Genomic DNA, 12,189 nt, shown 5'->3' on the forward strand with positions numbered 1-12,189 from the left:
GATTCACTGAATCGCAAGCACGTGCGAAACTCGAGTGTTTCCCCTTTATATCTTTTTGATGTACATTGACTGTAGAGAGTGTATTGTGAATTGTACAAAAAGTGACCAAAATTAATTTATTAATAATACACATTATGACCACCTGCCTAATATTGTGTTGGTCCCCCTTTTGCTGCCAAAACAGCCCTGACCCATCATGCACTGTGTATTCTGACACCTTTCTATCAGAACCAGCATTAACTTCTTCAGCAATTTGAGCAAGAGTAGCTCGTCTGTTGGATCGGATCACACGGGCCAGCCTTCACTTCCTATGTGCATCAGTGAACCTTGACTGCCCATGACCCTGTCGCCCATTCAGCACTGTTCCTTCCTTGGACCACTTTTGATGGATACTGACCACTGCAGACCGGGAACACCCCACAAGAGCTGCAGTTTTGGAGATGCTCTGATCCAGTGGTCTAGCCATCACAATTTGGTCCTTGTCAAACTCGCTCAAATCCTTACACTTACACTTGCCCATTTTTCCTGCTTCTAACACATCAACTTTGAGGAAGAAATGTTCACTTGCTGCCTAATATATCCCACCCACTAACAGGTGCCATAGTGAAGAGATAATCAGTCTTATTCACTTCATATTATGTTATGCCTGATCAGTGTATCTATTATTATGTGGTTCTGATACCCAGTACTATACCACATTCCCCAGTTCAATCCTGAGGTTGTGTTACTGTCTGTGTTTGAGCTCCCTCCTGGTTTACTTCCACCTCCGATCAACATGTCAGCATCTTCACTTAAAAATCTGCAGGAGTTGTGTGATACCTTTATGTCAACATGGACCAGAATCTCAAAGAAATGTTTCTAATATCATGTGGAATCCATGCCTTTGAGCTGGTTGAAGCTGGTATAAGAGCTGGTTTAAGATGATCTATCTTTCAGGTTAAAAATAGAAATAATTAGCTAGTAAGTTATTTGCTGTTAATCAGATTGTGTCTAAAGTTAGCTAGCTAAATTTACCAGAAATCTCGATATTTGATCTAACATTAAAGCTAAAACACAATTAAGGGGTTCATTTTGCCAAATGATTTTATTTACAGTCTCCATGTTGACAATACAGTATATTATAACCAGCTAGCTTTTTGTCACATCTCTAAATTGTCGTTAGACGTTAGACTTCAGAGCAACAAGAATGAAGAAAGCATCATAATTGGAAACTTTGTTCTCCTGCTCTTCTGCCGGAGAGATGGCGAGTTCCTGCACAGTGAAGCCTAGCTTGCTGACAACATCTTCAATATTTTCTTCGCTCAAATTGAGGCAGGAAAAGTGGATTTCATCAACGAAGTAGAAGGACTCTCCTAAAACCCCAATCATCACCAGAACTCCACCTGGACGAAGCAGCTTTGTAACTCCACAGAGCGCATCTGTGTACGATTGCATGTCTTTACACGCCGCCTCAAGACACAGAGACGTTATAACACAATCTGCAGGCTCAATGCTCTTCAGATGGAAAGGGTTTTCTAGGAGGACATTACATTTCAGCACTTGTTTTATCTTCTGTCTCAGTTTCACTTCCACATCAGATGAGCTGGAGGAACAGAGTAGAAATGGTTAAATCTGTGGCCAGCATAATCTTTCTCTTATTTTATTATTATTAAGCATTTTATTAGGAACACATTATTATGTACTTATATTTATTCTCTTGCTTTTTTTTGGGGGGGGGGCAACATATAACACATATGTTGTGGTTTATAGAAGCGGATGAAGACCACACAATTGTAATTTAGGCCCTGATAAATTAAAACCTAGAATTGAAGGAGGTTCTACTTCCTTTTACTGATGACGTTAGGAGGGCCTTCCTTTAACTGTTGACACAATATAGCGATACAATTTCCCTTCACTGGAACTAAAAAGCCTGTTCCAGCACGACAGAGCCCCTATGCGTGAAGACATTCATGAAAGTTTGGCAGGTCAGGAGTAGAAGATCTCGAGTAACCTGCACAGAGCCCTGTTCTCAACCTCACTGAACACATTTAGGATGAACTTGAACATGGATAGCTCCTCTTCACCTAACATTACTCTGTATCTGGAATGGGATGAGTGCATATGGAGATGACCTTTTGTCAAAGAGTGTAAAATCATCTATGATCTTGGCACACCAATACAATTGTGACCTTTTTTTCAAGTAATACATTTTGAATGATATGTTCCTGTGCTTTTGAGAAACATTTGAACTAATATATGCACTGTGATATATAATCAGTGCATTATTACTTTTTGTTCATTTAGTTTCACGTTCATTTTTCTCACCTTTTCCCATCCAGTTCACACACATATTCAATGATGGGCTTCCAGTCAAAGCACCCTTCCTCGTTGTTTATCCATTTCTTCTCGATTCCCGTCTACAAAATCCGACAGCACGAGCTCGTCGTAATGCTGGCACGCGCTGATGACGGTGTGAACGGTCGGTCCGCTTCCCACTTCGATCAGCTTACGTCCTTTATACTCGCCTTAAAGGACGTACAGGAAAACTTGTAAATACTAGACGTAAACATGACACCAGTCACTAATGCAATGAAACTCTATGTCTAAATACTCTTTTAAATATTGTGCATGTTATTAATATTCTCTTGTTTAGAAATACTCAAAATAGTTTAGTGACTCATGGCTGCAGTTTCTCAACTTACTTACCAGTCGAAAAAGTCTTGCTTAAGCATCCTAAAACAAAAGTAAGATAGTCCTTCTCATCTGAGTGTCCTTCTGGACAAGAATAAAAATCATTCATGTAGGCTTAATGTTCCGCCTCGGTGAAAAGACAGCTCTCCACCATCTTTATTTAGTAAAAGTGCCGGTAACTAGTAATAAAGGAGAAGAAATAAATCGTTGGTTCAGATTGACCGATCCGCAAGCACGTGCGATACCCAAGTGTTTCCCCTTTGATATCTTTATGATGTACAGTGACCGGACAGTGCCGGGGATGAAACGACGCGTCAAAGTAATCGATTACGTCCGTTACGTAAATACGTCGACGGGGCGTGGTGTGCGTAGGTGCGTCGCGTTTGTTGACTTTCATCACCGATTATTTAATAGCGGCGCGTGCGGAAAACAATGCTGTGTTCCCAAAATCATCTAAAGTGTTTTTTCTTTTTAAAACAGAGACCTAATGGTTCTGTGCACAAAAAGTGAAAGAAACATCTTAATAGAAAGCACAAGACAGTGTACAAAAGAATAGGATGTTGATGTGAGGCTGGTGCTGATTTCGGTGTAGCCCAGACTGGAGATTCATGCATACTAGTCATGTGACAGTTCTGTCATGTGATTATATTACACCTGCATTTGGGGAGATATTTTTCAGCATGCCTGACTCCAAATGCTCCTCCAAAGCACATGCAAAGGCAGTCCACCAGGGTAATGAATGTGAACAAGGTTTATTTTCTCTTTCATCCGTTTTTGCCATTGGAGTATAAAGTTAAAGTTAAACAGAATAAACACACACTGCTCAGTCAAAGTACAAAGTTCAAAAAGGACAGATGACAGATCTGTAGTTTGCTTTTGTTTTTTTGTCACTGACTTACTATTTAACGTGTTCGGTATTCAGTTGAATTTTAGGATGAAGCCAGTGCAGCTCCATACAGTATCAAGGCATTAGAAATCATGAATGCAGCTTCATTATATTACCAAAAAAACGTTTTGGGACACCCCTCCAAATCATTGAACTCAGATGTTGTTTTTCAGGGGTTGGGCTTGGCCCATTAGTTCCAGTGAAAGGAACTCTTAATGCTTCAGCATACCAAGACATTTTGGACAATTTCATGCTCCCAACTTTGTGGGAACAGTTTGGGGACGACCCCTTCCTGTTCCAGCATGACTGTACACCAGTGCACAAAGCAAGGTCCATAAAGACATGGATGAGTGAGTTTGGTGTGGAGGAACTTGACTGGCCTGCACAGAGTCCTGACCTCAACCTGATAGAACATCTTTGGAATGAATTAGAGCAGAGACTGTGAGCCAGACCTTCTTATCCAACATCAACTCACAAATGCACTTCTAGAGGAATGGTCAAAAATTCCCAAAAACACACTCCTAAATCTTGTGGAAAGCCTTCCCAGAAGAGTTGAAGCTGTTATAGCGGCAAAGGACAGGCCAACTCTATATTATATTCATGTGCATGTAAAGGCAGATATACCAAAACGTTTGGCAACATAATGTATGTCTGTCTTTAAATGTGTGTGTGTGTGTGTGTAATAGTTTGTCCCACATCATTCTTATTATACCATCATTGAGACCCTTTGATATAAAATGTTGTTCAAACCTCATTGTCAGGTTTCATAGTCTATGTATTGATAGATTTTAAGCATCTGATATATTCAATCTAAGCTTGGCTTTTTGGCATGTGTGCATAAAGTGCCCTGTGTTGGCATTGTGTGTTCACACCTCATGCCCTGGATCTGTCACAACCCTGACAAGGATAAAGTGGTTACTAAAAATGAATGAATTAACTGATGATATCTTTTTTCAGTCATTGTCAACAAAGCTACAAGTTAAAATGTTTGCTTGCACAAGTAATCACTAAGCAGCAATTTCAACAAAACCTGCATGTGAAACACCATAACATCATTAAGTATCATTACTTTTAATGCACTTTTGGGATTTGCAATCTACTTTCAATATAGCATATCACCAGTTAGCCTTTTGTCTTCAAAGCAACAAGAACGAAGAAAGCTTCAGAATCAGAAACTTTCTTCGTCTCCTGATCTTGTGCTGAAAAAATGTTGAATTCCTGCACAGTGAAGCCTAGCTTGCTGACAACATCTTTGATATTTTCTTTGCTCAGCCGGAGGCAGGAAAAGCGGATTTCATCAACACAGTAAAAGGTCTCTCCTAAAACCCCAACCATCACCAGAACTCCACCTGGACGAAGCAGCTTTGTAACTCCACAGAGCGCATCTGTGTACAATTGCATGTCTTTACACGCCACCTCAAGACAGAGAGACGTTATAACACAATCTGCAGGCTCCATGCTCTCCGGATGGAAAGGGTTTTCTAGGAGGACATTACATTTCAGCACTTGTTTTATCCTCTGTCTCAGTTTCACTTCCACATCAGATGAGCTGGAGGAACAGAGTAGAAGTGGTTAAATCTGTGGCCAGCATAATCTTTCTCTTATTTTATTATTATTAGAATACACTCACAAAGCATTTTATTGTTATTTAGGGCCTTATAAATAAAATCCTAGACTTGATCCTTTTACCCATGACATTAGGAGGGCCTTCCCAAAACTGTTGACCTACAATTGAATAGGATATCTCTGTATGCTGTAGCAATACAATTTCCCATCACTGGAACTAAAAAGCCTGTTCCAGCATGACAGAACCCCTGTGCATGAAGACATTCATGAAGTCTTTGAATCTCGAGTAACCTGCACAGAGCCCTGTCCTCAAACTCACTGAACACCTTTGGGATGAAAGGCTTCATGCTTCTTCACCTAACATTACTCTGTATCTGGAATGGGATGAGTGCATATGGAGGTGACCTTTGGTCATAGAGTGTAAAATAATCTAAGATCTTGGCACACCAATGCCAAAAACTCATGTAAAACATCTGAACTAATATATGCACTGTGATATATAATCATTAATCATCATTATTACTTCTTTGTTCATTTAGTTTCATTTTTCTCACCTTTTCCCATCCAGTTCACACACATATTCAATGATGGGCTTCCAGTCAAAGCACCCTTCCTCGTTGTTTATCCATTTCTTGATTTCTTCTCGATTCCCGTCTACAAAATCCGACAGCACGAGCTCGTGGTAGTGCTGGCACGCGCTGATGACGGTGTGAATGGCCGGTCCGCTTCCCACTTCGATCAGCTTACGTCCTTTATACTCGCCTGAGCGATGTGTGCGCGAGACACAAGTCCAAGTGATAAAAACAGGAGAACTTGTGATATTAGATGTAATGCATGACGCGACTGATGACATCTCAAATGTAATAAAACTCTATGTGCAAATACTCTCTTAAATACTGTAAATATTTAATATGATATGTGTTATAATATTCTCTTGTTAAAAATCACAATATATTTTCTTTTTGGAAACGTTATGACTCATGGCTGCAGTTTCTCAACTTACTTACCAGTCGAAAAAATCCTGCTTAAGCAACCTAAAATAAAAGAAACATAATTGTTCTCGTCTGAGTGTCCTTCTGGACGAGAATAAAAATTCTCTCGAGAGAATAAATTGGCTCTCGAGTCAAAACTCTTCTGATAATATTCCGCCTCGGTGAAATGAGAGCTCTCGGCCATCTTTATTTAGTAAATGTTCCGGTAAGTAGTAAAGGAGAAGAAATAAATCGAGGATGAATCGTTCGTTTTCAAATGACTCTTTAGAATGATTCAGATTCACTGAATCGCAAGCACGTGCGGAACCCCTTTGATATCTTTATGATATATGATGTGGGAGGTAGACCTCATTTAACCCGATCACTCCCTAGAGCTTGTGATAACAGCTGGTCTGGTAACGCCCAGTTTTAGTTCAGTTAATTTATATATCATAATAAAACAACAACTGACCACTGTGCTGTACAAAAATGATAAGATGAAATTAATAAAACACTTTTATTTTTATTTTTACTTTAACATTTGCAGCTGTAAGGCATAACCCGGTGAAGTGCACATGTACATAATAACACGATAAGAAAATAAATATGACCACGTAGCCTACTACCTCTTGTTGTTGTTTTTTTCTGTAAAGGACACTTTTAACGGCAATTTTTAAAAAAAAAATCGCATTGAACATAGAAAATCTATTTATTTTATACTAAGTCTTGGACTTAGCTGCTACTACTAGCATCAACTAGAGCTAAATGCGGAAGTGATATCTCCATGGTTACGTTGCCACGTGACTGTCATTTAACTACTCAGGTTCCTCCGTCTTAATCAGCAGCACCTTACAAATTAGCAAGCACTTAAATAACTTCACGAGGTTCTCTGTTTAAAGATGTGCTGTTATTGGTCGAGAGACTGACCTCAGTGACAACCTGCAAATATAAAGTGATTGGAAAGCAGTGGCTATTGTGAGAAGAGTGTTTTAATCGTCTGTTTGGTTTGCACCTGAGCTAGGAATCTCAGGTTTGTTTACTGTGGGTTAGAATCGGTTTAGTGATATATTGCCTGCTATATGCTCTACTCTTTTGTCTTTAAAGGTCTAATTAAAACAAAGTGGCTTCTTGACTTGGTATTTGTACAGATTTTTATTTTGGGAAAATGAGCTCCAGTGGCCATGCTCCAATCTCTAGCCAGGGGAACATCTCTGCTCAGGGAAGGGTGGATGGTCCTCGCCTAAAGCCTGGCCAAAGAGTTGTGTTGGGTGTTTTGACAGAAAATGATCACCATAGCAGAAGTAACCAGGTAAAAAACAGCTCTGCTTTTCCTCATCCATACCTTTTTAATGTTCTGGAATAAGTGGGTTTAGTTCTGTCCTGTTCCTCTTAAGGGCATTCCAGCTAAACATGGATCAGCACTGCCCAATGTGCCTGCCCATGAAAATGATGCCGTGTCTCACTGGTCCTCTTCTGCCTTTGGTGCCTGGATGGAACACCCAGATGTGGGGCAAGCTGCTAAACCCACTGGAAACCAGATGGGTGTTTCTCTTCATCCTTCAGAGATTCAGGTTTTGTCTGCTGTTAATGACTTTACATCAGGTAAGTTCTGGTTTCTCTGCAAAAATGAGGCAGATTCAATGTAGAGCATGCACATTCAACTGCATGTCTATTGCAGGATCAAGTTTGGATTCATCTATGCAGTCTCTGCCAGAGGAAGAACCTGTCACCTCTGAGGAGATCTCGTCTGTTGCCGAGTATGCAGATGACATCCATCAACACCTGAGAGAGAGTGAGGTCAGTAACTCCTGTTCATATTTGCTATTAAGCTCTAGAGGTTTTCTCCTCTCTGCTTTCTTGACTTGGAAAGTTTTTCAGTTGAGATATAGGCCAAAGCCTGGTTACATGAACAAGCAGCCAGACATCACCAACAGCATGAGGGTCATCCTTGTTGACTGGTTGGTTGATGTTTCTGAGGAATACAGGCTATGTTCAGAAACTGTCTATCTTGCTGTGAATTACCTGGACCGCTTCCTCTCCTGCATGTCCGTTCTCAGAGGGAAACTGCAACTTGTTGGGACCGCTGCAATTCTTTTGGCTGCGTAAGTAGCAGTGTGGGAGTTGTGGAAAGGAATTTATTTCAAATAATAAAGCATGAAATGTTAAATTTGTTTCTGTTCTGTAGGAAATATGAAGAGCTCGATCCTCCAGATGTGGATGAATTTATCTACGTCACTGATGACACCTATACTAAAAAGCAGCTCCTGCGTATGGAGCACCTTATGCTCAGAGTGCTGTCCTTTGACATGACTGCACCAACAAGTCACCAGTTTTTGACGCTGTATATTTTGGAGGAAGCCATCTGTGCTAAAACTGCAAATCTTGCTTTGGTAAAACCATTAAAGTACCTTTTTAGTAACACGTTAAGTTTAGCCCTTGGTTCGTTCCTCACCTCCTTCTGGTTTAGTTTGTTTCAGAACTGAGCTTACTTGAAGTGGACCCCTTTCTGCATTATCTTCCGTCAATGATTGCTGCTTCAGCTTACTGTTTGGCAAACTACACAGTTAACAGAACCCTATGGGTGAGGTTTTGTTCCCACTTGTCTTTCTATTCTTAACTGCAATTGCTGATAAATTGCTGTCTGGGTTACTGCAGAGATTGATTTATGAAGCCTAAACTGATGTGTTGTGGGGGATTGTCTCATGGATCTGTGCCCTTGTCTGATTTATTCCCTAATATTGCTTCTCTGGCAGCCTGATTCTCTGTATGCCTTTACTGGCTACACTCTAGCAGAGATCACACCGTGTCTGATTCAGTTCCATCAGCTCCACTTGACTGCAAACAGTCGGCTCCAACAGGCCATCTGTGAGAAGTACAGGAGCACGAAGTGAGTAAAGACTGTCCTTAAGCAACTCTGACTAATTTCGTCATGATGCAAATCTCGCCTTGTTCTGATGCTTGTTTTGCACCTGTGATGAATCTTTTTACCTGGAGCATTCTAGCAATATGAAGTATGCCTTTTTAATCTTCAGGTACTGCAGCGTATCCCTGATTGAACCAGTTGAGACTTTGCCACTGCACTGATGTCCGGTGAAGACCATGAAACTGCAGCGCTTATTTATCCACTTGTACATACTTCATGAGCTGTTAAGCTTCTTTTTAAACTTATTGATTTTAATGTTTTTTTTTTTTGTTTTGTTTTTTTATCACAGTCCATAAAGTGACTTAAGTCAGTAATTAAATGCTGCAACTTGTTGCCTCTAGTTAAGGTGTGTAGCTGGTCATGGGCCTAGATTCCTGGATTTGGGTATTATTTGTCTGTATCCTTTACCACTGGTCATGCAGAATCACAGGCTGCTTTTTTTTTATTCAATAAATGAAACAAGTTGCCATACCTGTGTTTTTATAGATCTCTTTTTTTTTTTTTTTTTTTTTTTTTTGGTTGCACTTGAGGGTTTTAGTCTAATTCTATAAATGACTTGTATGAATTCCTAATGGGATGAGAGGTGATGAATGTGACTTCTATTTAAGAAGGCTTGGTTGGGCTTTGACACAATACACTAAGTCGGTCTTGTTCAGTTGCTTGCTTGCTTTAAACCTGATACTTGCATGCTAAGTGGCTATTATTTGACCTTTTAAGCCATTGATGTCGGGTAACCCAAGTCATTTTGTGTGTGTGTGTGTGACAGCGTGACAGCGTGACAGCTTTAACTCTTCTGGGAAGGCTTTCCACAAGGTTTAGGAGTGTGTTCTATGGGGAATTTTTGACCATTCCTCTAGAAGTGCATTTGTGAGGTCAGGCACTGATGTTGGATGAGAAGGTCTGGCTCTCAGTCTCTGCTCTTATTCATTCTAAAGATGTTCTATCGGGTTGAGGTGCAGGCCAGTCAAGTTCATCCACACCAAACTCACTCATCCATGTCTTTATGGAGGGTATATTCAAATATATCAATGCCCCTTTAGGTCCTAATGGGATCTGTGTACAGGTCCCATATACTAAAAAGCATAAAAGACAGTCTCACTGCTCACTGGGCCATCCCACAGCCCCAACTTCACTCAACAGTCACCCTTAAGGCCGTGCATGCCTGTGGGCCAGAGGGTGGTCCTGTCCTATTTGTGTATATAAAAATGTGAGATGAGGCCTCCTAAGGGCTGCTTGATTGCAGAGTTTTCTCCTTTCTCTGAAGAACCTGGTTAAGGTTAGGAGTGATGATTTTTACTAGTACAGGATGACCTGGGAGAAAAACAGTAGTCAGCTGCTCTATGAGTAGAGGGAGAGAGGCAGAGACATTATCATGCATAATGTTCAATTTTTCAGTTAGTGCTTGAGTGTAACATGTCATTCTACTATACCTGAATGTTAGCTCTAGCACAAATCTAACACGCATTAGGTAGCAATTTGGCATTTTTAGTGCTATTTAGAAAACAAAATTGTATGTTGATATTCATCAACCCTCGCACAAGATATGGCAAAAACAGAGCAGGGGAGTGTATTGCAGCCTTAAGGACAGCGAATCAGTCCGTCCTTGTCTGAAGGTAAACAGGGTAAGATCAAAACAAAAAACTTCCTGTTTCAAAGCCTGTGTTTAGGGAAAATGTATATCCAGTGGAGTTAAAATGTGTGTAAACAGAAAATACTGTGGTTGTTTTGTGCACAAAAGGTGAGGACATGCCCTCTTTGGCTGCCCATTTTGCTACTTCATCAGCTGGAGAGTTAGCTAATAGCTACTACCTGATATTTATACAGACTACATCTCCTTGCTAAAGCAAGAAGCTTGAGCTGAGAAAAAAGAAATAGAGTGAGCTTCACATTAGGCAAAGAACAAACTGAGTATCCACATAAGGTGGTATTATCATATTATAAACACGAAACATCTACAAATATGTGTGCCCCACCCTCCAACAGATCTATGTGCAGAGGAGATGATTCTGAAATCTGTGTCAGACAATTGTGCTCCAAACAGCCATCAGGTAATAGGATAGCTGGGCTATTTTGGGCCAGGTTCGACAGTGAAATTTTGTGTGGCATAGAGGATGTTTCATCGCCTAGACGATGCTGTGCAGTCATGTATTGTGTCTAAATGTCATCAGCAATAGCGACTACCTGATGAGGTGCATGTAGTGTAAGTGGGTGTCAAAGGAGAACTCTTTCAGCATCTGAGACCAGTAGAGCAGGGATAGCAGCTAAATGCAAACATGCAGGCATACCTTGGACCAGGACTGAGACATTTAGACAGATATGCTACAGGACCATAAACACCACCATGCTCTTGGGCCAAGACTCCCACAGCCGTGCCCTTGTCCTCGGTGGCATAGAGATGAAATGGAGTGTTGTAGTCAGGTTTCAGTTTCATTGAAACAACATTATTTGGTCATAATAAAAAAAACATCCTAACAGTGAAGGATGCTGGTGGAAATGTGAAATGTGCTTTTCTGCCTCCGGGCCCGGATGACTCCATATTATCCAGAGAAACTTGAATTCTCAGGTCTATCAACAAATTTTTGATGAGCCATCAGTCAGGCAGCAGAAGCTGGGCTGAAAATGGGCGATTCAACAAGACAAGGGACCCAAAGCATTCCAGCAAACCCTCCAAGAAATGGCTTTAAAAAAAAAGATTTGTACTCTAGTCAAAGTCAAAGTCTGGACCTCAATCCAATCGAAATGTTGTGGCTTGACCTGAAGTGGGCGGTACATGCCAGATGTCCCTCTAATCTCTGTCTACTGGCTGAGTTCTGCAAGAAGGAGTGGGCAAAAATCCCCAAAGGAAGATGCGAGACTGGTCAGTGGTTTCAGAAGAAGTCTGGGTGAAGTAATGGCAACAAAAGGAGGTGCCACCAGCTACTAAATAAAAAGGTTCACATACTTCTACACAAGTCAAACTTTCAGTTTTTGTTGAATAAATAATGACAACATCTTTTATATCTCTTATGTTTGTTTGCATCCATCAAGTCTGCTTACACAAAAACAATGACCATGTCTAGGGTTAGGGCTCACAAACTTTCAAGCAGCACTGTATATACACATGAGCAAATACTATGTATGTCTATTTATTTCCTACCCCCTCACAACATACTCCATATAAAATCTGCCTATGA

General features: G+C 40.6%; 2 protein-coding genes and 1 pseudogene across 2 annotated transcripts; 1 reads left to right on the forward strand and 2 right to left on the reverse strand.

The window, feature by feature from the left end:
- Positions 1-1,079: 1,079 nt before the first annotated feature.
- LOC131346421 (nicotinamide N-methyltransferase-like) lies at positions 1,080-3,067 on the reverse strand (annotated as a pseudogene).
- On the reverse strand, positions 2,364-6,477 carry LOC131346514 (nicotinamide N-methyltransferase-like). Its single transcript, XM_058379971.1, has 4 exons — positions 6,130-6,477; positions 5,677-5,884; positions 2,686-5,105; positions 2,364-2,504 (listed from the first exon to the last, which is right to left on the reverse strand). The coding sequence occupies exons 1-3, from the start codon at positions 6,296-6,298 to the stop codon at positions 4,679-4,681; spliced, it is 804 nt and encodes a 267-aa protein (XP_058235954.1). The 5' UTR covers positions 6,299-6,477; the 3' UTR covers positions 2,364-2,504; positions 2,686-4,678.
- Positions 6,478-7,008: 531 nt separating this feature from the next.
- Positions 7,009-9,440, forward strand: LOC131347036 (cyclin-A1-like). Its single transcript, XM_058380873.1, has 9 exons — positions 7,009-7,123; positions 7,242-7,402; positions 7,488-7,695; positions 7,772-7,890; positions 7,972-8,195; positions 8,279-8,483; positions 8,561-8,674; positions 8,847-8,980; positions 9,126-9,440. Exons 2-9 carry the CDS (start codon positions 7,259-7,261, stop codon positions 9,175-9,177), a joined length of 1,200 nt encoding a protein of 399 aa, XP_058236856.1. The 5' UTR covers positions 7,009-7,123; positions 7,242-7,258; the 3' UTR covers positions 9,178-9,440.
- Positions 9,441-12,189: the final 2,749 nt, after the last annotated feature.

This window comes from Hemibagrus wyckioides, linkage group LG26 (genome assembly GCF_019097595.1).
Source record: "Hemibagrus wyckioides isolate EC202008001 linkage group LG26, SWU_Hwy_1.0, whole genome shotgun sequence".
Taxonomy (NCBI): domain Eukaryota; kingdom Metazoa; phylum Chordata; class Actinopteri; order Siluriformes; family Bagridae; genus Hemibagrus; species Hemibagrus wyckioides.

Excerpts from the sequence above, each read along its gene's own strand:
- LOC131346514 (XM_058379971.1), bottom strand. The coding sequence starts at position 6,298 with ATGGCCGAGAGCTCTCATTTCACCGAGGCGGAATATTATCAGAAGAGT. Across the intron at positions 5,885-6,129 it reads AAGCAGGATTTTTTCGACTG|GCGAGTATAAAGGACGTAAG; the intron begins GTAAGTAAGTTG and ends CACATCGCTCAG. Across the intron at positions 5,106-5,676 it reads TGTGAACTGGATGGGAAAAG|CTCATCTGATGTGGAAGTGA; the intron begins GTGAGAAAAATG and ends CTGTTCCTCCAG.
- LOC131347036 (XM_058380873.1), top strand. The coding sequence starts at position 7,259 with ATGAGCTCCAGTGGCCATGCTCCAATCTCTAGCCAGGGGAACATCTCT. Across the intron at positions 7,403-7,487 it reads ACCATAGCAGAAGTAACCAG|GGCATTCCAGCTAAACATGG; the intron begins GTAAAAAACAGC and ends GTTCCTCTTAAG. Across the intron at positions 8,981-9,125 it reads GAGAAGTACAGGAGCACGAA|GTACTGCAGCGTATCCCTGA; the intron begins GTGAGTAAAGAC and ends TTTAATCTTCAG.